This window comes from Anguilla rostrata, chromosome 8, assembly GCF_018555375.3.
Source record: "Anguilla rostrata isolate EN2019 chromosome 8, ASM1855537v3, whole genome shotgun sequence".
In the NCBI taxonomy this organism is placed as follows: Eukaryota; Metazoa; Chordata; class Actinopteri; order Anguilliformes; family Anguillidae; genus Anguilla; species Anguilla rostrata.
In genome coordinates, this window is record NC_057940.1 from 30044679 (window position 1) to 30067780 (window position 23102).

At 42.7% G+C, this 23102-nt stretch overlaps 1 protein-coding gene across 1 annotated transcript in view; it reads left to right on the plus strand.

Annotated features, from left to right (window-relative positions):
• Positions 1-23102, plus strand: part of csmd2 (CUB and Sushi multiple domains 2) — a 259924-nt gene that overhangs the window by 172871 nt on the left and 63951 nt on the right. The window contains exons 26-32 of the mRNA XM_064347643.1: positions 6035-6237; positions 8252-8443; positions 11870-12008; positions 12566-12753; positions 19773-19967; positions 20563-20679; positions 21510-21623. Of these exons, the coding sequence (XP_064203713.1) occupies positions 6035-6237; positions 8252-8443; positions 11870-12008; positions 12566-12753; positions 19773-19967; positions 20563-20679; positions 21510-21623 (1148 nt within the window). The remainder of the gene's footprint in view (positions 1-6034; positions 6238-8251; positions 8444-11869; positions 12009-12565; positions 12754-19772; positions 19968-20562; positions 20680-21509; positions 21624-23102) is intronic.

Consider the following 23102-nt stretch of genomic DNA (forward strand, 5'->3'; position numbering starts at 1 on the left):
AGGATGAGGGAAGAGCTCAGCCTGAGATGGATTTGGGACAGGGGTTGGGGGGTTGGGGGTGGGGGTTTGTAGCACACAGCAGGATTCGGGAGGGTTTTCGACTCATCCTGCTTTGATCTCCGACATCTGCACCTCCGATCTGCTCTTGCTCGGTGGAGGTGATAATTACCTTCAACAGCCACTTCACATCTCACACCCTCCAGTCTTTTCAAGCACTCTGGATTAGGTATCCCATAAGCCCTTGCCCGAGCCGGCTTTGAGCAGCCGAACGAAGGCTCGGCGGATTGTTCTGCGTAACGAGAAGCTCGTCTACTGCCGGTGCTGGGGAATCGGGGGGTGGGAGGGGGGAGTAAACAGGCCCCGAGCCTCGCCTATCCGTTTGTTTGCTTGCCTCTAGGTGCTGACTTTCTCCACAGCAGTCCTCCTGTACGGCACAAAGGCATGTTCTTCTGAAAGTGTTGCTTTTTGGATGAGAGATAACAGCAGGGCAACAGCGGCAAAGTACACTCGGTGCTGATTGATCTGTATAAAAATACATCAGAATAAACAGCTTTGATGCTGGGAGCTTTAGTCAAGCTATTGGCAAACTGAAAAGAAGGAGCTGGGAGGATGGCAGCGAGATGTTTCATCACATGCAGATGCAGTCACTCATGCAAACAAAAATGTGCATGCGTACACACACACAACAATATGCTGTCTCTCTCTCTCTCTCTGTCTGTTACACACATGCGCACGCTCGCACGCACACACACACACAAACACACGTGTACGTTGTGTACGTCCTTCTCTCTTCCCCCCTGGGGAACACTTTGCACTGAAAGCCAGCAGCAGGAATTGATGAGTCCCGCAGATTGCACTGCATGGATTTACTGTGGATAGAGGCCAGATCTGCTGAATAAGGCCACAAGAAGCTCTTTATAAAAAGCAATCTTAAAACAAAGTGTATTAAGATGACTATCAATAATGGAGGGTGCGCCATGGGCAGACGACTCACAGGCCTCCAACACAGACACATGCTTTTAGTCCCTTTTCACTTCCTGTACTGTTGCCAAATGTCAGACCACTCAAAGGTATTGGGTTTCCAAAATTGATCATAATTGAACAATCATGAAAACATCCAGGGAGTGCTTTAATGCGTCACTGAGTTCAAATTTGATGTCACTCGTTATGCAGGTTATGGTAGGATGGCTTATTGACAATATAATAGTACATTTTTATTTATTTATTTATTTTGTGAATGCATTTGCATTTATTTTACCCATCTGAAGATTTACAAATAGATCTGAAGATTCTCAAAAAGATAGATTCGAAGAGTTTCATTTTGGCAGTCTTGCATCCATTAATGATGTACTCTGAATGAATGAGACCAACTTGGCACAATGTAACAGAAGATGGATAGAGAGTACTAGACTAGCCACAATGTATGTGCGTGCATGTGTGTGTACCTGTGTGTGTGTGTTCCCCCAGCTTTCCTTCTTTTATTCTCTACGTTCTGCTCGGTGTCTGATTCATCTCATGCCAGAGAGACTCCTGGGGGACTTTGCTAGAACAGGTTGGCCACGTGCGCACACACATGTTTCATTTTGACATGGTATTATTCCAGCTCTGTGCAGCTCTGCCCCTGTGTAATTCAGATCTGCTGTAATTCCGTGTACATGCAATTTCAGCCGACAGCAAATCCCTTTCTGTTTAATTGAATCCTAGATTAGGATTCCATCCTGGTGCAGTTTCCCTTTTCATCCTTTCTCATTGTACCTTCATGTGCATCCTTCTGTATCTCCGTATTCATATCCCCGTTTCACTGCCTGTTAAATTCAGCCTCTGTGTAATTATGTACCTGCGTCATCTGTGTAATTCCGTGCCTGCGCAAGTCAGCCCTTGTTTGGTTGCATATTTTTGGTTGCGTTGAAGAAGTGCGAAGGTCCAGTTTTGCATTATTTGGCACCAGGGAGGGGTTCGTCTGGGACCTGATTGGTCAGTGCTTGGTCACCGTGGCAGTGCTCGGTCACCGTGGCAGCACTGAATGTGCTCATCACTTCACAGCCTGCTACCGCTGCAGTGACGGCTCACAAGCTGCTCACTCTCCCGCCAGCACTGGGCTACAGTCTGAGAGATTCAGTTTACAGGGTAGCTCCACAGCTATTGGGGAGATTAATTAACCTCCATTCCCCGTTCCAATTTCTACCTCTCATCTCCCTTATTTCACTTCATTTGAAAAATTGTTTTGAGTCTTTGTTCTTAAAAACAGTGGCATTAATAATGACACTGGGAGCCTATTGTATTCTGGATGATATCATTTCCCTGTCTCTCTCTCTTTCTCTCTCTCTCTTTCTTTGTTTCATGTGTGTTCATACTATAAGTGTGCTTCGGGCCTGTGTTGAGCTGAATGTGAGAAAAGGAGTTTGACGACTGATCTGTTTCTTTCCTTTCTGGCGGGCCGGGGCCCGGCAAACGAGCGGAGAGCCAATCAAGCGCCGCAAAGCTGATTCCCCCGTTCGCTCGCCTAGTTTCATTTAAAATGCAAATCTGACAGCCTCCACGCCCACAATTCATCCCTCACATCCCTCTGCCAGCCGCAGAGAGGGAAGAACTGCGGAGGAAAAGACGAGGGAAGAAGAAAGGAAACCTGTCAAATGAAAGGACAAAACATGGGGATTAGCAAGCGGCAGTAGGCTCAAATCCGGCTGTGGAGACGAGCTAAATGCCGGCGGACTGACTCGTTCCATTGAGGAAGGCCCATGGACTCAGCGGAAGCAAGCTTGCGTGTGTGTCCCCGGAAACTGGGGAACGAAAGAAACCAACTGCCCCCGGGCCGGCCGGATGCCCGACTTTTCGGCCCCAAGCGCAGCTCGGTCCCCCGTCTGCCAGCAGCCGAGTCAGCCGGCTGGCGGGACATCAGTGATGGTTCCCCGGGGGTTTGACAATTCAGTCGCAGTGCAGGGCGTACTCCGACGCCCCAAGCAAGGGCGACCCGTCGCTTCGCCGTAATCGCGGGTTTCATTCTGCGGCGTCCGACATCTTCGATAAATAAGAGTGACATATGCATCTATTGAGCTCTCGCACCGCGGCGAGCGCGCGTCCGTCTGTGCGATCATTCATTCAGTTAGCTCCCCGCTCAGCGAGCCCCTGTGCAGACGATCGTGCCAATGTTTACGCATAAATCTGCGGAAGCGTGCTGAAAATGTAGATTCCAGTCTGCTAGACGTCCCTTTGGGTGTGTCGGTGGAGCGTCCCCAGATTAGCGTCGTATGTTTCGGTAGCCGTGCTTAGCGCCAGGCCCACGGTGCCCAGTGCGTCTAAATGGCTCTTTCTGTCTTCAGCTAGTGCTGCTCCCCTCTCTCAGAATGTATCCTGCTAATGTAGGACTGGTAAACAACAAAGGCAGGGCGGTCAAATAATTGCTGCGTTTATTGGATTTGCAATAAGGCTTCAGCCCAGGAATGATTAATCTCATTTACAGCCACAGGATTAAGGGAGTTCGAGCTGCGGTATCGAGGAGGGGGAGAGGCAGGACTGCTCTTTAATGTGTAAGCTGGTTTATTTGCAGACGGCAATGCACTGCATTACCTCCACCACCTCCACACAGGTCCCTCTGTACCTCTGGCCATCTCATGGGACATGGAGGCTTGGGGCTTAAACTTTATGCCATGGAGAGAGCAGGGGAAAAGGCAGTAGAGGAAAGGCAATGCCTCCACCATCCACCCAGCAAAGTGTCAGAGTTCCCTGTGGGCCACCTTTCAGCCCAAAATCTATTTGTATGAATGGAGGAGAGTATGATTGATGAATGCTGCACATGCCTGACTATGATCTAGCAGTGGAATCATAAACAATCATGGACACTGTTTCACTACCATTTGTCAAAGGGGCATCAGAAAATATCTAAATTGTCATTGGACTACTTTAAGTTTAGTTTTACTCTTGTGGACAAAATAGTCCTCATGGTCACCTTTGTTGTATACCTTTATCCCCATCAACCCAAACCCCAAAGGGGGCTCTGAGATAAGCTAATGCTGCGAGTGCGTAGATTAGGATTCAGTGAAGTGCCTGTGGCCGCATTGCGTCTGCACAGGGTTCTCATTGTGGAGTGTCGAGTCCTCAGAGGGCTTTTATTTCGAGGGAGCTTGCTCAGGCACGGTGGCCCTGGCAACGGAGTGACAATGAGAGTGAACAGAAGCTAGCGCACTTGGTAGGGCATACCCCATACCTGCTGTATACAGCACCGAGAGTTTGGCATTTTTCAGGGATTCCATCAGAAAAAAAAACATAGCAGTATGCTTCCTAAAATGGTGCCTGTTTTTTTTTTTTAAATAAGCAAACGACAACATTTAAGAATATATTTTTTATTGCAAAGACACATCCCATTGTTTGAATCCTTTTTGGCAAAATTCAGCCAGTGTTTAAAGGTAGCTATTTTGCTAACGGTACCTGCTGTAACTGACTGAGTTGACAGAGCAACTAGGTCGACCTTAAAACCTCCGACTACTATTGCAGTCTTCACCCAGCCAGGGGCTTGTTCTGCACGGCTGCAGCTGGGTACTGCTGGACTCATTTCATTATAGTGTATTTACAACTTTATTTCCTTATGCAACATTGATATTCAGATTATATCAGAATGTTCAATACGTATGTTAAGTCACGAAGAAGGAGCCATGTGGATTTTCATGATGCCAGGTTTATCAATTATCAATTTTCAAGTGACGCTCAATTTGAGTAAATGCTCAAATTGCCCACTGTGGTGTTTAGTGTTAACTACTTCTTAACTAGCCTACTGTAGCTACCTTGCAAATGCCACACAAATTGAATTCTGTTTTAAACTAATGTTAGCTAGGCCTACAGATCAAATAGCGACATGCAAACTGAAAGACTTGCAAAAGGAAAGATGACTAAATCCACACCATGCGTGTTTCTGTGTGCTAGAATGTACGTTCTACATGTTCACATTTTGTAAGTTTTAATTAAAGACTTAATCGACAGTGCACTGTATGAGTGGGTAAAACTTGGCATTTTTTAACATTGAAAATATTCTTTCTGAGGTAGTAGCAGACAAAACCAGCCGTGGCTGTGAGATAGCCAGTGCCCTAGAAAGTGAATAGAGTGCCCTCTCCCATTCTGTCCACATGAGACGAGGACGCCGGAATTAGCAGGAGAGCTACGGGATTCCAGCAGAGTTCAGACAAGCATGCCCCCGTCTCATTTACCTGCGCCCAGGAGCTCTTCCGCCGCACTGCAATTAAAGAAGCGATGTGTTTACCGGGCACAGTTAAGAGCGCTCGCGGTAATTAACGTGCAGGGTTAATTGACTCCGTGCTGGGGAGAGCGCGGGCTGGTAATCCGGTCATCGGATCCAGCTCCAGCCCAGAACGCGCACGCGCCAGCCCCAACCCTCCCGGGCCCGGCGTGCTGCTTTAGCTCCACACCTCCCCTCCGGCTGGGTCCGGGGCTCTTCACCGCCACGCGGGCGTGAAGAGGCACTCCGTCGCGGGGGCTCTCGACGGCCTCGGTGCCAAACGCGTCACCGTCGACCGCGCTCCGGGCTCGCCGAGCGCAGGCCACGGCCTTAAAACAAAGTGCGCTTTTCACCGCGTGTCAGTGCTCAGGATTTCGATTTTGCTCTCGCAAATTGTGTTCATCTTGTTGTTCTGTACTCGGTGAGGTCAGATACACAAGTACACTTTGGAATACTTTTCTCTTTTTATTTAGTTTTTTTTTTTCTTTTTCTGCTGAAATGTGAACAAAATGTTTATTTCCCTGTCTGCTGCAGATGTTATTAACTCCTAATGTTTAAACACAGTTAGGCAGACCTTTTTTAAAGCGGTTGAGGGGGAAAAAAATGAATTAGTGGTTCTGAGAGATGGATGATTAAATGGAACTAAGCTTTCTTTAATGATAATTTAATGCTTGTGAAAAGTCCAGAATTTTCCTGTCTACTCCCCTCTTTTAACTTAATCGCCTTCATCTCGTTTATCTCTCCTCGCGCAGCATCATTTCTGCTGTGCATCGTGTCACACGCTCCGGCCTGTGTTTTCCCCCACAGGCTGCACTTCCTGGTCTTTCACACGGAGGAGGTGCACGACGTGTTGCGCATTTGGGACGGTCCCCAGGAGGGCGGGGTCCTGCTTCGGGAGCTGAGCGGTTCTGTCCTGCCTCCGGACACCCACAGCACCTTCAACTCCATTAGCATGCAGTTCACCACTGACTTCTTCACCAGCAAGCAAGGCTTTGCCATACAGTTCTCCGGTAAGTGTGTGTCTGCGCGTACACGTGTGTGAGTTCACATGAATATGTGCTTGTGTTTTTGATTGTATTCATGTGTGTGCATGTGTGTTTGCATGACAGAGTGTGTACTTGGGTGTGTGTGTTTGTGTGTGTGTGTGCGCTTAGGTGTGTGATTGTGTATTTGCTTGCATTCATGTGTGTGTGCATGTGTGTGTGCGTGACAGTGTGTGTACTTGGGTGTGTGCGTTTGTGTGTGTATGTGCTTGGGTGTGTGTTTGTGTATTTGCTTGAATTCATGTGTGTGTGCATGTGTGTGCATGACGGTGTGTGTACTTGGGTGTGTGCGTTTGGGTGTGAGTATGAGAGCACACACTCACAGCTGAGCGGTTGATTGGGAAATGTAGGTGCTCCTACATTAGCTCCAGAGCTCATCAGCTCTCTCAGCTTGTGCTGATAGTAACAATGGACTCCCCCTCATGGGCTGAAGTGGGAGGAGAGCGGTGCTCTGACTCTCGCTCCGGCAAGGACTCAATATGTCATTAACAGAAACCTGTTGGGCGGAGGTGCCAGGAGCGGTCTCCCCTGTCTGCGTGTAACCACGGCAACAGCATCAACCTTCTCCTTTCCTGATCAGTGATCTATTCATACAGTCTGTTCTAAATTCAAGTGCCGCATTTCGAAAGCCCTGCTTTGTTTAGAGAGAGCAACGCCGATGAATGGAGCTCCGCAGAGGTGCAAAGGTATTTTTGCACGGCAGCCCCAGACAAACCTCCCCATCCCTCCACCCGCCAACTTCCCCCATCACAGCCCCCCCTTTCCTCCTCACCCACCCATCCCACCCCACCCCAAATCCCCGGACCATGTTGCTTGACAGAAGCTGTCAGCTCAGTATCTCAACAGACGGTGAAACCTCAGACCTGAATAATTGTGCAGCTGGAATCCCAAGCTCTCAAATCAGGGACCCCTGAAAGCCCGATCTATTCTCGGCGTTGGTTGTGATCCTCTGAAACCACTGCATGAATGAGTGTGTGTCTTTGGAGGGTGGTGGGGAGTTTGTGTATTCTCTTCCTCTCCCCCTCTCTCAGGCATACTTGCTTTGATTTTTGCTCTTTTTCTCATTTTGGGTTTGGCATCTTTGTGCTTCCCTCACAATTGATTTTTCCCATCCCGGATCCAAAGCAGGGTAGTGCAATTTGGGATGCAGTTCTTTGCTTTTTTTCAGTCACTCCAGGAGCAACATGGGGAATTATTTTTTGAGTTGAGATTTGTGTTTCAAATTGAGGCTCGCGGGCAACCCTTTGGTTGTTTTTGTATCGTCCCAGATGCATCACTCGTTAAAATGAACAGTTTTAAATTGCTTTAACAAAGCGCAAAACCAAACAGAAGTAGCAAATCATAGACCCGAGCACTTTGGAGTAAATGCCATCTGGAATTAATCAAGCGGGGTATTCTTATAACAAACTTGCCAGTCGGCAATTACAGTATATATTTTATATCGGGAAAGTAGCTTGGAGATGAGAAACAATGTCTGATTGCTTCTTATAATGAGAATCAGGTTTTTGCATGAGAGAACGAGAATTCATACACAATTGGAGCTGGTAGACTGCAGTACCTGGTGGGCCGCAGGTTTACTGTTGCGCAGTGAATCAGGGGGGATCCAGGCGTCTGAAACACACCCTTCTTGTGCCCAATCATCTGTCACTATGGGGGTCTGCAAACCACAGTGAGAAATGGCATGGCCAGGATTTAGTTCCAGACCATGGACTTTGTCATTATATTGAAAACAAGGTATTTAGCAGGGTATGGCTCCCGAGAGGTGAATTGTGACATATTCCTACTTCATGACGACTTCCTCTTTTTTTAAATTACACGAATATGTTACATTTTTGGAGTTTAAAAAAATAAAACACAATCTTTGGCCAACAAAGTTTGTGTGTGCTTTTTTGGAGGGTTGCTACGCCGCTGTTTTGTGCCTATGTGTTGTGTCTGCTTTTGTTTTGCATGTTTATTTATGTGGATTTTTTGGCCATCTTAGTTTCCACTGCTACTTCCTGTAATGACCCGGGCACGCCCACCAACGGAACACGCAGTGGAGACAGCAGGGAGCCGGGCGACCGTGTGGTGTTCCAGTGTGATCCTGGGTACGTCCTACAGGGGGCGACCAAAATCACCTGCACAGAAATCAACAGCCGCTTCTTCTGGCAGCCCGACCCACCTACCTGTATAGGTAAGACCCTGCTTGTCCATTATTGTTGCGCCTAAGTACTGTTTCTGGAACACAATTTCACCTGACCCACAAAATGGCAGGGGGGAGGGTCAGGGTTGGCTATTCTTTTTAGCTGGAAGCAGGAAGTACCTGGAATCCAGGTTCTCAACATTAAAATTCTATTCTACTTCATCACTCTTTTTTTAAATGTTGTCTTTATTTAATTTTTAAAAAATGTAATTATTATTATTCTTATTTTATTTTTCATTCCAGATATCGATTTAATGCCTGTTTGTAATCAATATGAATTTGTCACCCATGACTGACTTAGATGTCCTCAAGTGACTGACTGTAGCATAAACACTACCTTGCCTCATTAGTCAGAGATGATTGAGCACAGATGATGTGGTAATATAAATAATATGCTATTTTCAATTACTTTTAAAATTGTGAACTGTGTTCATTGTATGGCACTGTGACAGGGCTGGAGATGTACTCTATGCACGCTCATATATACCGTACAAAGTATTACATAAATACAAAGTATTAGGACAGTGACACAATTTTAGTTTTTTTTTTTTTCGGCTCTGTAGTCCAACGCATTGGATTTGAGATGAAACAATGAATAATAGGTTAAAGTGCAGATTGTCAACTTTAATTTGAGGGTATTTCCATCCATCCAGTGATCCATGTAGGAATTTCTTAAGGAATATCATATGAGAGGGAGTGCTGTTGTACTGTATATCAGCACAGCTGTGATTATCTTTGGCTCTCTGTGGACTTGTGCCTACTAATCACAGCCATGCCGTATAAGAGTAAACAATCACACCCGCCAGTGTGATATTGCTTTTATACAACAGTTCTATAAACAAGGCTATTCATCAAGTAATGATAATTTGAGACAATAGATTATGATTTTATTGTTTATACAGCTCTGCCAACAAAGGGTGCGTTTGTTTATTATCTCTCTGAGCACCAGAGCGCACTCAGAAATTCAGAACATTCTGAGTATTGCAATTTGGAAATTCAGAGTACTATGCCCTAGGAGCACTCAGAGCGAGCACTGGCTGGAGAGAGGGTTTATCCGAGCATCTGCTTATTCTGATGTAGAAAATGACTGAAGAGGTTATTGTCGTTTGTAAATTAATGGGTTTCTGTACGCTTTGTGACGCTCGAACCACAGAGCTCTGAAATCCGAGCAGATTTTCAGAGTTAATTTATGAACACACCCAAAAACAGTTCCTTCAGAATTCATTTAGGCACTGTTAAAACAGTCACTGTTGCTAGGCAACACAATAAACAGACTCAAAGAATAGCTAGCTGGCTTTATGTTGCCACCGTGTTAATGTGACAGTGAGATAGTATCAATGTTGATTGTAGTATACACTGAACTGTACATTTCCATTGACTATAGTTGTTAAAGTATATGAGTCCAGGGCTGGGGTGACTGAAAGTTCAGAGAAGCTTGTTGGGTTTGACTGGCATTTGACTGGCGGTGTTCTAGACTCGCTGCATCTTGTTATGATTTTGCTGTGTCTCTTTCTGGACTCCAGCGATGACTTGAGAAACAACTGGTATAGGAACAGCGGGCTCAGTAACATAATCGCTGTCCAAATATTCTATTGTCATTGTATAGAAGAGATGAAGCATGATGTTATCAAATGTATCTACTTTGTTGAACTTGAAATTCTGCTAGCTAATGAAGGAACATTTTGCTGATTCGAGGGATGTAAACGATCTACTGTAATATAAACAGTGCGAATTGAGGTCTGGGTTATACATTATATCAGCACTCACGGAATGCATCCCGGCCAATCGCAATGCGCAGTATGAATTAACTGTTGTTTAAAGCCATTTTTAGACATTCAGAGCCAAAACAAAAAAAATGGTGTCACTGTCCCAATACATTTACATTTAACTGTATTCATGCACATGCTTACAATCACATTTTATATAGTTTGCCTTGAAATAGGCATACTCATTTACATGCTAATTATTTAAGACACAGTCCAAAAGTACAAAGCTTGTAAATATATCAGTAAACAAATTAATAAATAGGAAATAATGCAAAACATTGAAATGAAATAATGCATTTCAGTGCATTGAAATTCATAGTAAACTAGGTTGTGTTGTATTTAATAGATCATGGCATGCAAATGATATGCAACCAAATTTTTTTTTGCCCAGGAGTATACATACACATGCACACACAATACAACATACATACATATATAATGCAGCACGCATGCATATATATACCGTATATACACCCATGTACATACATACTACAGCATGCACACAATACACAGTGTAATATACATAGACATGCATATATACATGCATATACACATATTCTTATACATATACATGCATACATATGAATGCTCAAATACATTGTGCATACACATAAATACACATACTCATACATATACCACATACTTAATAAATTAGTTGAGTTTACCCACTGTCTCTCAGTGTATGGCAGGATGACACATATTTGCTGTGTCATGGTGTGTTTGTCCTCTCCTAATAGAATGGGAAGTTTTGTATATTTGACAGGAGTGTGGATTTTGGGATAATTCTTTTTTTTAATTCTGGGAAAAGTTTTTTTTGAGCCATAAAACAGAAAGTGCATTTCTGACTCAGTCGCTTGCAGCTCACAGTGACTACACTGTCTTTGTTCTCTAGGTAGGCCAAGATGTTTTCTTCCAGCCTATCACATTATTTTAGGGCTTTGGTCACTGAGTCTGCATTTTGTGAAAATGTCTCTTTCTTCTGAATTTTCATTTTAAGGTATACTGCTAATTTAGTGTTTCTGTTTAGGACCTGATAGCAATTAAGTTTGTTTTGATATTTTAGTTCATTTTTACAATTTCCTGTCTATTTGTTTTTCAGATCAAGATGTGTTATTTTAAAAATAATATAAAATATTGTTGCCAGTTTATTGATATAAATATTGAACAATGTTGGACAAAGCTGCATCCCAGTATCACTCTACTGCCTTGTTTTAACAATTATGTTCTTTTATAACTTATTTTTACACCAAATTTGTTTTTATTATATATTGATTTGATAATGTAATATGTTTTACCCCTACACCAATGTGAAGAAGTTTAAATACTAATCCCCTATGCCAAATTTAATCAAATGTCTTTTCAAAGTCTATGAAGCAATCTGGTTAAAAGCCAATCTGACTCTTACTCAAGATGCATTGTTTGTTAAGGAAGGGCAGTATTCAGGCATTAACAGCACAGCACACATCTCTCTCTCTCTCTCTGGACCTTCACAGTTACTGACTGTAGAATTGGGTCTTACTTGCCTCTCTTTGCAGGGGGCCTTGTGTTTGTATTTTTTATTTATTTTTTATTTATTTTGAAATTATTATTATTGTGAAATCTCTTTCTGTTTCTGTCCTCTTTTGCTCTCTCTCTCTCTCTCTCTCTGTAGCACCATGTGGGGGAAACCTGACGGGTCCCAGTGGGCTGATCCTTTCCCCAGAATACCCTGAGCCCTACCCCCACGGCCGCGAGTGTGACTGGACCGTTACTGTGACACCCGACTATGTCATCGCGCTCAACTTCAACCAGTAAGACTGCCTGCAACCATTCTCATTCTCCTCCAACGGTCTCCCTCCCACAGACTGACTTTGTTTTTTATCATCATTGTCATTTGACATCAAATAAACTCAATGAGTATAACTCAATTGTCACATGTATGTTAATTTTTGATACAGTTTATGAACATAACATTCACTGCATTGTGCAAACCAGTGCACACCAGGACACTGAAGTGTCTTTCTTAGCAGATGGGCTTACGGTGGCCAGTGCTGATGCTATAATAGTGGAAAGTAGTTGTTAACATCTGTAGGTATTTATTGAAGCAATGTGCTTTCAGAACCTTTCTCAAGTAGGGCCCCTTGAGATTTGAACCTGTAACCTGTGCTGTTTATTCATTACCTGAGCAGGAAAGTTGCGAAAACTGCCAAAGCCATTTTCTATCACATCGCTTTGAATATTATGAAATATTGTTGTATCATATATTTATTATCAAAGCAAGCAAACATTGTAAGAGGCAGTTAGAAAAAGAAAATAAATAAATCCGAGCACAACGTGGTTCTAGAGTACCGTATGTTCTTCCTTCCAGGTTCAGCCTTGAGCCCAGCTATGACTTCCTGCACATCTACGATGGGCCGGACTCCCTCAGTCCACTTCTTGGCAGTTATTACGGGATCGATGTCCCAGATCGGATTGAGAGCAGCTCCAACACACTGTTCCTGGCCTTCCGTAGCGACGCTTCCCTCAGCAGCAATGGCTTCGTCCTACAGTACACAGGTAGTATGCCCCCTGCTGGCCTGAGGGTCACCGAACATTGTTTTCTTTTATTTATCTCTGATATCGAGTCTCTAGTTTCCTGGGTCTGTATCACCTTAGTTTATTATGAATGATGCTGTTTCCACCTTTAATTTCTCATCAGTGTTAAATACCAGAGTGTAAAGGGGCAGTCTCGTTTTGACTGAGCTAATTAAGAAGTTAATTTTAATTAGTTAATGTTCTGATTGCCGGCACCACAACGGTGGTGTCCTGTTGATGATGTGCACAGAAGCAGACCAAGCCTCTGATGGGCATTCACAATATTGACTGAGCAAACATTTGTGTTTATTCACTTGATCTGCATATTTATGTTTTAAGTGGCCATAATTAGGTGACAAGGGGAGAGAGGTTTGAAGTCTGGCTCGCTCTCCCTTCCTGTTTGTAGTGTGCTGTGCCTCGAAGCAGTTATCGACCCATGCCATTTCTTCCTGCTGAGTATAAAAGACATATGAAAATGAGGTCATACACTGGAGCATGTCAGATCAATACTTTTCTGTCACGCTAAATGCTTCATGTGAATTAAAACAAAAATCCCATTTATGTGCCTATAGCCTCTGTCATCAGCTTTGCTTCGTTGTCTTTCATTATTGACTTATTACTATCATTATTTGAGAATTATGTTTTGCTTGGGTACTTATATTGAGCAATGTTAAATACTAATACAATATCATATCTTTAAAATGTAGTACAGGACAGGAACAAAAACCAAAAAAAACATACTAAGATATAAACTCATAGAAACCAATACTGTGCCAACAGCTTAAGACTAATATACTAGTGATACACTTTTAGTATACTCAAGTGAATGTCAGTCAAATGAAACTCAGTGCTTTGAAACCATCTGCTTTGATTCATAGTGCCTACATGGTGACAAATATTATATTATATCATAAAATGCTACCATACTCATAATGGTATAAGTATTGATCTGTAAAGGTTACACTGTCAGGGGTATGGAATATTATCACGGGTATGGTTTTGGGGGTCAAGGTGAAGTCTGGTGCAGGTACATGTTTAGTCATTGTTTGAAAATGGTGTGCGACTATGCAGTACTGAAGAATAACATGTTACAGTCGAGGACATCATGGAAACCACAATATATCTGAGCTGTATACAACTGCACTCCAATTTCTCTTCACTCTGTTACCTCCCCCACCTCCTGTACTGTATCTCTCACTGTGGATGAACTTTTGAACATGCTATTTTCAGCCTAATTTCTCCTTCTCTCTCTCTCAAAATGACCTCCTTGACCCTCACCATTTCAACAGAAACAGCCCTCATTGCAGTCAGTGAGGAGCTCCATTCTTTAAAGGAGGCTTTTCTCTCTCCAGCCCAGTCCTCCTCAACCTCTGTTCAGAATTTGACACAGTTGAACTTCACCTGAAGCTGTCTTCTCTTACTTCTTACTTCAACTGTAACTCTTGGTGGGTGGGGTGGGGGGGAGGCACAGTTTTGAGATCTCATAGCCCCTCAACAGGTGTCCCCCCGGGTTCTATCCTTGGTCCTTTTCCCTTCTGTGTCATATCACACTTTTGTATTCCTAAGACCAGGGCCATGCACAGATGTTTTGGGCGGCATATGCTCAAAATAAAAAGAGAATGTTTTATACCCAGCCCCAGACTGCTTTGAGGAAATGGGGGTGGGTGTGCAATGATTTTAGTGGTTTGCCAATTAATAGGCCTAGTGTTTTTCATGGGTGTTGTGTAGGCCTAACCAGGATATAGGTCTATAGTTTATACAACTACAACCACTGTTGTTTCTTCTTTAAATGTGAAGCTTACCTAATTGTTAGATACATACTGTAGGTATATATTTTTCATTATAGTTTCAACATTTAAGCTATGATACTAAGCAACATCATTTATGTGTTCATTTAAAACCCACCTCCATCAAATGATATGTTATTTCACCTTACATAGTATTTACTCATATATACTTGCAGAAGTGAAACAGCTTGTGCCATGATTCCCATGTTTTTGATAGCATTTGGAAGTTTTCTTATTTTCACCTGCCTCTCTTTCTAAAAAAATAAAAAATAAAACAGACAAATAAGCACAGTAAATAGACATGGATTGACACGACAGCTGCAGTAGGCTATGTATGCTATGTATACAATGAGTATGTTATTAATGTACAGTTTTCCCAACTTGATCACTAGACTAGGTCATTAGCCGGCTAGCTAGGTAGCTATGTATTGCTACAGCCGGAAACTGTACAAAGTTTAACCTCACTAGCTAGCTAGTTATCACCGTACAATAAAGGCCACCTGTTGCCTCCTTGACACTTTCTTTCTTCTCAAACAGTCAAACATCAATCAATATCCCTCCAACCTATGACGCCAGTTTGGGAGATATTGAAAAAAACAAAGTCATTGTCCCCAAGATTGCTATAATGTGGGGATCATAAAACAAAATCAACCATACAACCTATGTCTTAAACATAGTAAGCCATTTTCAAGAGCAAAATGAAAATGAAACCCTCACCCATACTTACAGTTTTTGAGCTTGAAAAGTATCTGCTGCTTTCACTTTAAGAAACCGTGCATGTGGGTTAAATAACAATAAATTATGGTTATTCTTCTTTGAGATTTCATTTTTAGCATGGTGGATTTTCTCACATAAATAAAAACACAGTTATTGAGCTGCACAGCAGCAGCCTTGCATTGTACACATTTTTCAACAATCTCATTCAAGTTTAACTCCCAGGCTGTGATGCTCTCAGTAGGAAGTATACAGTCCATTCGTTCTCTCTCCTGCCCTCCCGTTCCTCAGGTATTTCTTCTAAAACAACATAGTGGTTACATAATTCTGGATCATAGCATAATAAAAAGCATGGATGCATGGATTATTATTTGAGTATTTTGGGGAAATGGGCAATCCCCATGTACCATGCCCCTGCCTACATCCAGCCCAGGCACCTTTGGGAAGTAAAAAAAAAAAAAAATGACTGCTGCCAAAATTGAACTTTTGCTGTCTCAGGGCAGGGGACATACGTTTCATATGTCTGTCTATTGGTGCACATGCTTACCTGAGACTAACAATGACATTCTTCAGTTTTGTTCTTCACTTTTCGCCCTGGATGTGAGCAGTTTCTGATGAATGGTGATGTCCTGCTTTCTTATGGTCTATTTAATTATAGAAAAAAGAGTAGCACTGAGGCCTGCTTCTGTAGGAAAATCACAATATAATTTTGTCAAGGAGTGCTGAATATGGTAATTATTAATACAGTAAATTAAGAAGTTCCAGTAGAATGATGTACCTCTAGCTATCTAGATATTCCAACTGACTCATTCAGCATGCATTTATTTTATTATTTATTTATTTATTAAATTTATTAAATCAATTAGTTAATTAATTTATTCATTCGTTCATTCATGCTGACTAGACTACACTCTAAATTGTGCATTAGTCACGACTGATTTGTTTACAGGGCATGGTTTTCTATTCACCTCTTAATTACCCCTGTCCCCCACAGCTACCGGCCCCATGCTGATATCTCAAAGGCTGACCAGGTGTGGCTTAGTGTCTGCTGCTTAGCTTGCCATTGATCACAGCGAGCGAAACAGCTGACGCTAAGCAGCGCGTGGATCGGGACTCTGTTCGAACATAACGCTCGACTATGAAGGGCAGCCTTTTGGCGCGCGCCCAGGAATCTTCTGCCCTGGCGCAGCCTCTCCCACGCATGCAAATATATTTGTAGTCTTACAGCAAACATATTTCGTATGCACGGTGTCAAATTCTCTCGGAGCTAGCTGAAGGGGGAAGCACTGTTGAAAGACGACAAGAAACTGTGATTTGTTTGTAATTGGGGCAAAAACACATCCAACGGCGAGCCGAACACAAAGTCCTTGATACTTCAGAAACTGCTGTGAGCACATTTAGTTTAGAAAGTCTCTTGGTGGAGGGCTAATGCCCTGCCCTTTTTCAATGTTTATTTTTTTCTCTTTGGTATAAAATGAGAGGTCACCGTTAGTCCTTTGAGCGAGGGAGAGTATGATAAACAAAGGGAGAACAAAGGTGGAAGAGGAGAAAGGAAAAATTGGAGAGAAAGATCCAGCACAGACATGCATTGTCTTCTGTATCAATATTCAGCTCATTAAACATGCAGTGAATAATCTGCAAATGCTTGAAGATCCAGCCCTGCCCAGTCCCTGTGCACGAGTGGCCTGCTCCTAATTACTCATTCCCAGGCCCTCAAGGTCAGGTGGCGAAAGACGCTATTGGCTCCCCTCAGATCACTGCCTGCTCTCAGAAATGCCATCTGCTCTGTATTCCGATCCACAGAGCGAGGCCGCGAGTGAGTGAGTGAGGTCTCATTACTGGCTCATCCTGGCCTTCAGACCAAGAGTCAGGCCCCGAGGTCTCACTCCCCTGTTCTTCAGACCCCCCAGAGCAACCCGGCCTCATTAACTTCATCACCGAATCATCCAGGCCCATCTCAGCTCTGGGTCTGCAACAAAAGCTTTCTTACTCCAAGCAACTCTAAAACCTGATTTATGGTCTATGACTGAAATGACGTGTTTTCGAGTGCAAAGTGTTGCATGACACGTTTCCTCAGTGTCACGCACTACTAGAATTTTGCACGTCATTCTTTGTCATGCAGTGTTGATTGGACAGCAAGATGAAACGGTGAAATTAATTGTCTTTTTTTTTTTGTTTGCTCCACTTCATTATTTTGGTTTTGACCAGTGTTGATAAAAATGTAGGGCTTTACAGGAAAAACTGAACGGACAGATGTGGTTAAGTCATTGAACCGGTTAGCTGACATCCTAAAATATTTGCAATGCCTGTCTTCATCCAACATGTAAGGCATCTGCTTAACTAGACTAGAACATATTCACCTTGTTTTTCACTTTGGTTTATGTAATTGATGGACTACCTATTTTTTTCTGTTCACATCATTTAAAATTTTTTTTTAGTATATTTAAAATTTCTTCCTCTATTTCTCAATAATTTCACCAGGCTCCACCATGATTTCCATCCATCCATTAATCCATCATCTATACCCACTTATCCTGGGCATGGTCGCAGGGGGTGCTGGAGCCTATCCCATTGTGCATTAGGGGGCAGGCAGGAATACACCCTGGATAGGCTGCCTATCTATCGCAGGGCACACACACCATTCACTCACACACTCATACCTATGGGCAATTTAGAATTTCCAATTAGTCAACCTGCATGTCTTTGGACTGTGGGCCTTTTTGGTGTGAGGCGACAGTGCCACCCATTGCACCACCGTTCCGCCTGCCGCCAGGTTTTCACAAATGTAAACATCAGCAGTTTGGCATCTAGATGATTCTGTGCTTCTCCAACAGTTTGGGAAAGGCTCTTTTCTGTTTCAGCATGACAATGCCCCCAGGCACATAGTGAGGTCCATATAGAGGGTTTTTTCGGGAACGGTGTGGAAGAACTTGACTGGCCTGCACAGAGCCCTGACCTCAACCCCATCCAACACCTTTGGGATCAATTATAAATCCAACTATGAGCCAGGCCTAATTGCCTGATCAGTACCTGACCTCACTATTGCTTCTGGCTGAATGTAAGCAAATCCCTGCAGCAATGCTCCAACATCTAGTATAACGCCTTCCCAGAAGAGTAGAGCATATAGCAGCAAAGGGTGAACTAACTCCATATTAATGCGCATAATTTTGGATGAAATGTTGGACGTCAGGTGTCCACATACTTTTGGCTATGTAGTATATGTAGGTTTATACAATGGCTTGGCTGATTACGCAATTCTGATTGTTCCAAGGGTGTGCATTCATTTTCAATAGCAGGACACCTCTGCCTTTTAACGCTTCTAAAACCAATGTGCTGCAAATCCAACATTCTAAAGGAGTTAAACGACAACGTCATTCTTTGGATTTTGAATTAATGCTACATCCCCTCCGCTTTTCAATGTCCAATTTCACAATTAATGGCAATGTTGAATCACAGTTCTAGTTATTGTAGCTTATAGTTTGATTTAGGTTTGCAAACCATCCTGCGAAATACTGAATCACTCCATATTTGTACAGTAGAATAAGTGTTCCGTATATAACTTGTGGCTACGGGACACAATTTCTTCTGAATCTTCATGAACGATTGCGTTTCTAGTTTAACCACTGTTTGGGATATAATTCAATGGTTAGCTAGCTAGCTAGCTAGCTCAGATAAGAAGCTGGCTGTGAGACCATTTTGACCTAAAACCCAGCTGAATATTTAATATTGGTTTGGTAACAAGTGACGGCAAACCTAGCATAAAGATGCATTCTGACCCGGTTTCAGAGGGTCTAGAAAGATGCTATGTCTACACTGCATGACCACAATATTTTTAAAAGCAAGACAGAGCCAGGGAGATACACTTAACTGAGTTATGGTTTCATGCATTTTTTTTAAATAAGATAATGACAAATTTTACAGTATAAAAACAAGATAAAATCATTAGCAACACAATGTTTTTGCTTAACAGGTCCAAATAGAACTATCAACAAGAGTTTTGCTTTACAACAGTAAAACAATATGCCCAAAGGGCCGTGGAAGAAGATTTCAATTTCAGCTGATTACCTTGATAAAAATCAATAAAAATGCAAGTAACTAATATGTAGTCGCTGGTAACCGTATAAACGGAATAAACCACTCCGGGCTGTCTCTTTATTAGAAAATAGTAGTAATAGTACTTCGGGGCTGGTTTAGCATATATATATATATATATATATATATATATATATATATATATATATATATATATATATATATATGTATATATAGTGTGTGTACACACCTGTATTCTTTTGTTCTTCAGCTCGCCACTCCAGTATTCCCCAAGGGAATTCCCCAGGGATTGTTTGCCTTTTCTATAACAAAGAACAATTATTGTCAAGACACATTATGATTTATGCACCTTTATGGGATTGCGTGTGCCTTTTTGCAAAATAAAATTGAACCACTATGAAACCTCTTTTTGTAAATAATACATTGTTGTGCTTCTTTTCTGTGCAGAGAATCCAAGAGAATCATGTTTTGAGCCAGGCCCAGTCCGAAATGGAACTCGTGTCGGTACTGACCTGAAGCTGGGGTCCACCATAACCTTCTACTGTGACAGCGGTTACATCATTGAGGGAGACTCTGCCCTCACCTGTATCATGGGGGGTGACGGAAAGCCCAGCTGGAACAAACCACGGCCGACCTGCATTGGTAAGCAACAGGTCAATTTCAATGAAAAGGGGAGGAAAACTGACTGGTGTGCAATGCAGTATGGACAGTAGTAGATAGTAGACATTTCAGTCTAGTATCACCATGGGATGGATGACATTTTTCATTCTTGTACCTCTTTTCATTCTAAGAATGTATTTGTTTGAGAGCTCCAAGCCTTCACATGGAGCCCTAGAGCTAAGCTTTGTCTCGTTAGGCCTTGCAGGACACTTTGAAAATATCACAGTCACCTTTTTTTCAGACAATTGGGACACCCCCTAGCAGTGCTGAATCAGACAAGAAAAGTCACTTGAGATCCACAGTACTAGGGAATGGCCGGAGAGATACAGGGAAACAGAACATGAAACGCGTGCTATCTCTCTTTTTATCATGTTTGGTTGGGCAAAACATATATGAATCAGCATTGCTATGGGCATTGACATTGACTTGAATGGTAAAAAAGAGGAAAAAGAAGAAACACTGAAACTGTTGAGTATACTGTTGAAGCACTTCTGTTGTCTGTGAACTGAGCATTCTTTCTATCTCTCTGTACATCTTTTCATCTCTCTCTCTCACTCGCTCTCACACATGCACACAGCTCCATGTGGTGGACAGTACTCTGGGATGGAAGGTGTGGTGTTATCCCCTGGTTACCCTGGTAACTACAGCCGAGGCAGGACTTGCCATTATTCTGTTGTCGTACCAAAGGACTACGGTGAGCTCACAGGGCAAAAGACCCAGTCGCACAGTATCTCAGATTTTCCTGAGCTTCTTGGCCTCATGACATTTTGGCAGCTCTTTAAGATGTTTGCAGTAAAGCTTTTCTTTGAATCCGACCTCAACATTGTGCTGTTCTTTGAATCGTGTACATGGTGTGCAAAAACATTCTCATATTGACAACATTGACTGCAGAGGTTAATAATAATTAATTACTTTAACAATACCCTTGGGCTGTTAGGAACTTGTGTAATGAACCATAAAATGTTGAGGTCATTTCAGTGATTTCAGGGCTCAACAGAGTCCTTGAATTGGAATTGCCAGTGGACTGTTAACATTTTAAAAAATTTAGTTCCCAGTCTCAAACCATGTGGAAGCAAATAATAAAGCCATTTTTAACATAACTCTGTAATGGTTGCTGCAACAACACTGCTATAAATTAGCATTGTATTGGCCAATGACCTTCACCGGAATGATAGAAAAGGGGGAAAATATATTACAAACCTTTTTCAAGCCCAAGGTGCTGCATGTATTTTTGGCATGTCTTCTGAAAAAATAGGGGGGAAAACAGACTATTATTTTTAGAAATCTGTACTATATGTCTGATTAGACACATTGCAGTTTATTAACAAAGACAAAAGTATTTTTTATTTATTTCTGCTTTTGGTTTATACATGTCCATGTGCATGAGAATACCGTTGAAATATGCTTGTGAAACCACATGAAAGTAATCTGAATTTCTCTCTCTCTCTCTCTCTCTCTCTCTCTCTCTCTCTCTCTCTCTCTCTCTCTCTCCCTTCCTCTCTCACTCTCTCGATGTGGCCACAGTGGTGTTTGGCCAGTTCGCATTCTTCCAGACGGCCCTGAATGATGTGGTGGAGGTGTACGATGGAGCCACACAGAACTCCCGTGTTCTAAGCTCGCTCTCTGGGGCACACACTGGTAAGAGATCCGTAAACGCGCTCACCTATTGAGCTGAAATCACCAGGAGTGCAACACATAACAGAAGCATCCTGCAGTGTACAGTAGCTCCCTCTCAGGACCATGCAAAAGGACAGACAAGCAAAAGCAGCCAACTCCGGGCAGATGCTTAGCGCCTACAGCTTCAGCCTCTCTCCACCCCAGCTTGACATTACCCAGGGTTTCAAAAGGAGCAGGAGCTTGCAAACATTACTCTGTAAAAATCATATTCCCGACCTTTCAGTCTATAGAGACACACACAGACAAACCCGGTGAAATGTGGGGAGCCATCCAGTTATGTGTTATTGTTGCACTCTGAGAATCTCAATCAGGTGAATTCTGAGATACACCACTGAGCAGAGATACAGTATCAAAGAGTTAGCAGTGTGCACTTTGAATAGGTCTCAGAAATGGAACTGAAAAAAGTAGCACATGCTAAACAGCTTCTTCTCTGGCTCATTGAAAGGAGAACTGGGGGGAAACCCTGCGGGCACCTTGCAGCTGTGACACAATACGAAGCAGTTTTGTCAAGCACACTTGCCCTTGGTCACAAAGGGGTTAAAGCTCTTTGTGTGTATGCATTGGTGTGGTGTTGAATTTCCAGTCATATGACACACTTACAATACTCTTTTTGTCCCTGTTTGTTGGACAGATTATGTCCTTACTGGAGTTCTAATACCACCCACTGTATTGCTGAAAGAAAATAACAGTATGTTGGGCACAGTCAGGTAGTGAGGTTAACCCAACTGAAAAGTAAATTATTGTTATTTTTGAAAGCCAGTGACTGTGGTAAAATAATTTAAAAAGAGCACAGAGCTGTATGTTGACCCAGGTTAGTTAATTTGCCTGGCATCTCCCTTTACAGCCATTGTTTTAGTGGAGTACACTTCATAGACAGCTGGCAAAGACAGTCTGCAGGTATCCCATCAGCCCAAGGAGTTCCTGTTACAAGATGAGGAGGGTTGTGTCCTAAAACCCTTGCTGCCAAGGCTGCTCTAAAGCCAGTGCGCTGCCATTTCTGGCTGCCCGGCACAGTTGGCACTGGCACAGTCTGGGCACCTCAATACACAGACAAATTCCAGAGACATCCAGTCTATACAGTTAAATATACTTAAATCACAGTCTGTACAGTTAAATATATTTAAATCACAGTCTATAGTGAATTATACTTAAATCACAGTTTATACAGTTAAATATGCTTAAATCACTAACGGAACTTGCAGTTTGTTTATCATTATAATCAGTGCTGACTATTTCTGCTGCTGCTATTTGCTGATGTTGTTGTTGCTGCTGCTGCTGGTGTTGTTGTTGGTGTCGTTTTTTGTTTTTGTTTTTGTAGTTGTTATCAGTATTTAAGAGTGCGTCACACCTTGGAGTTTATTTCATTAAAGACTTTGACAGGGCGTCGGATGCTAGTCGCAAATTAATTACCAGAGCCCGAAGCCCCGCGGGATTATTATC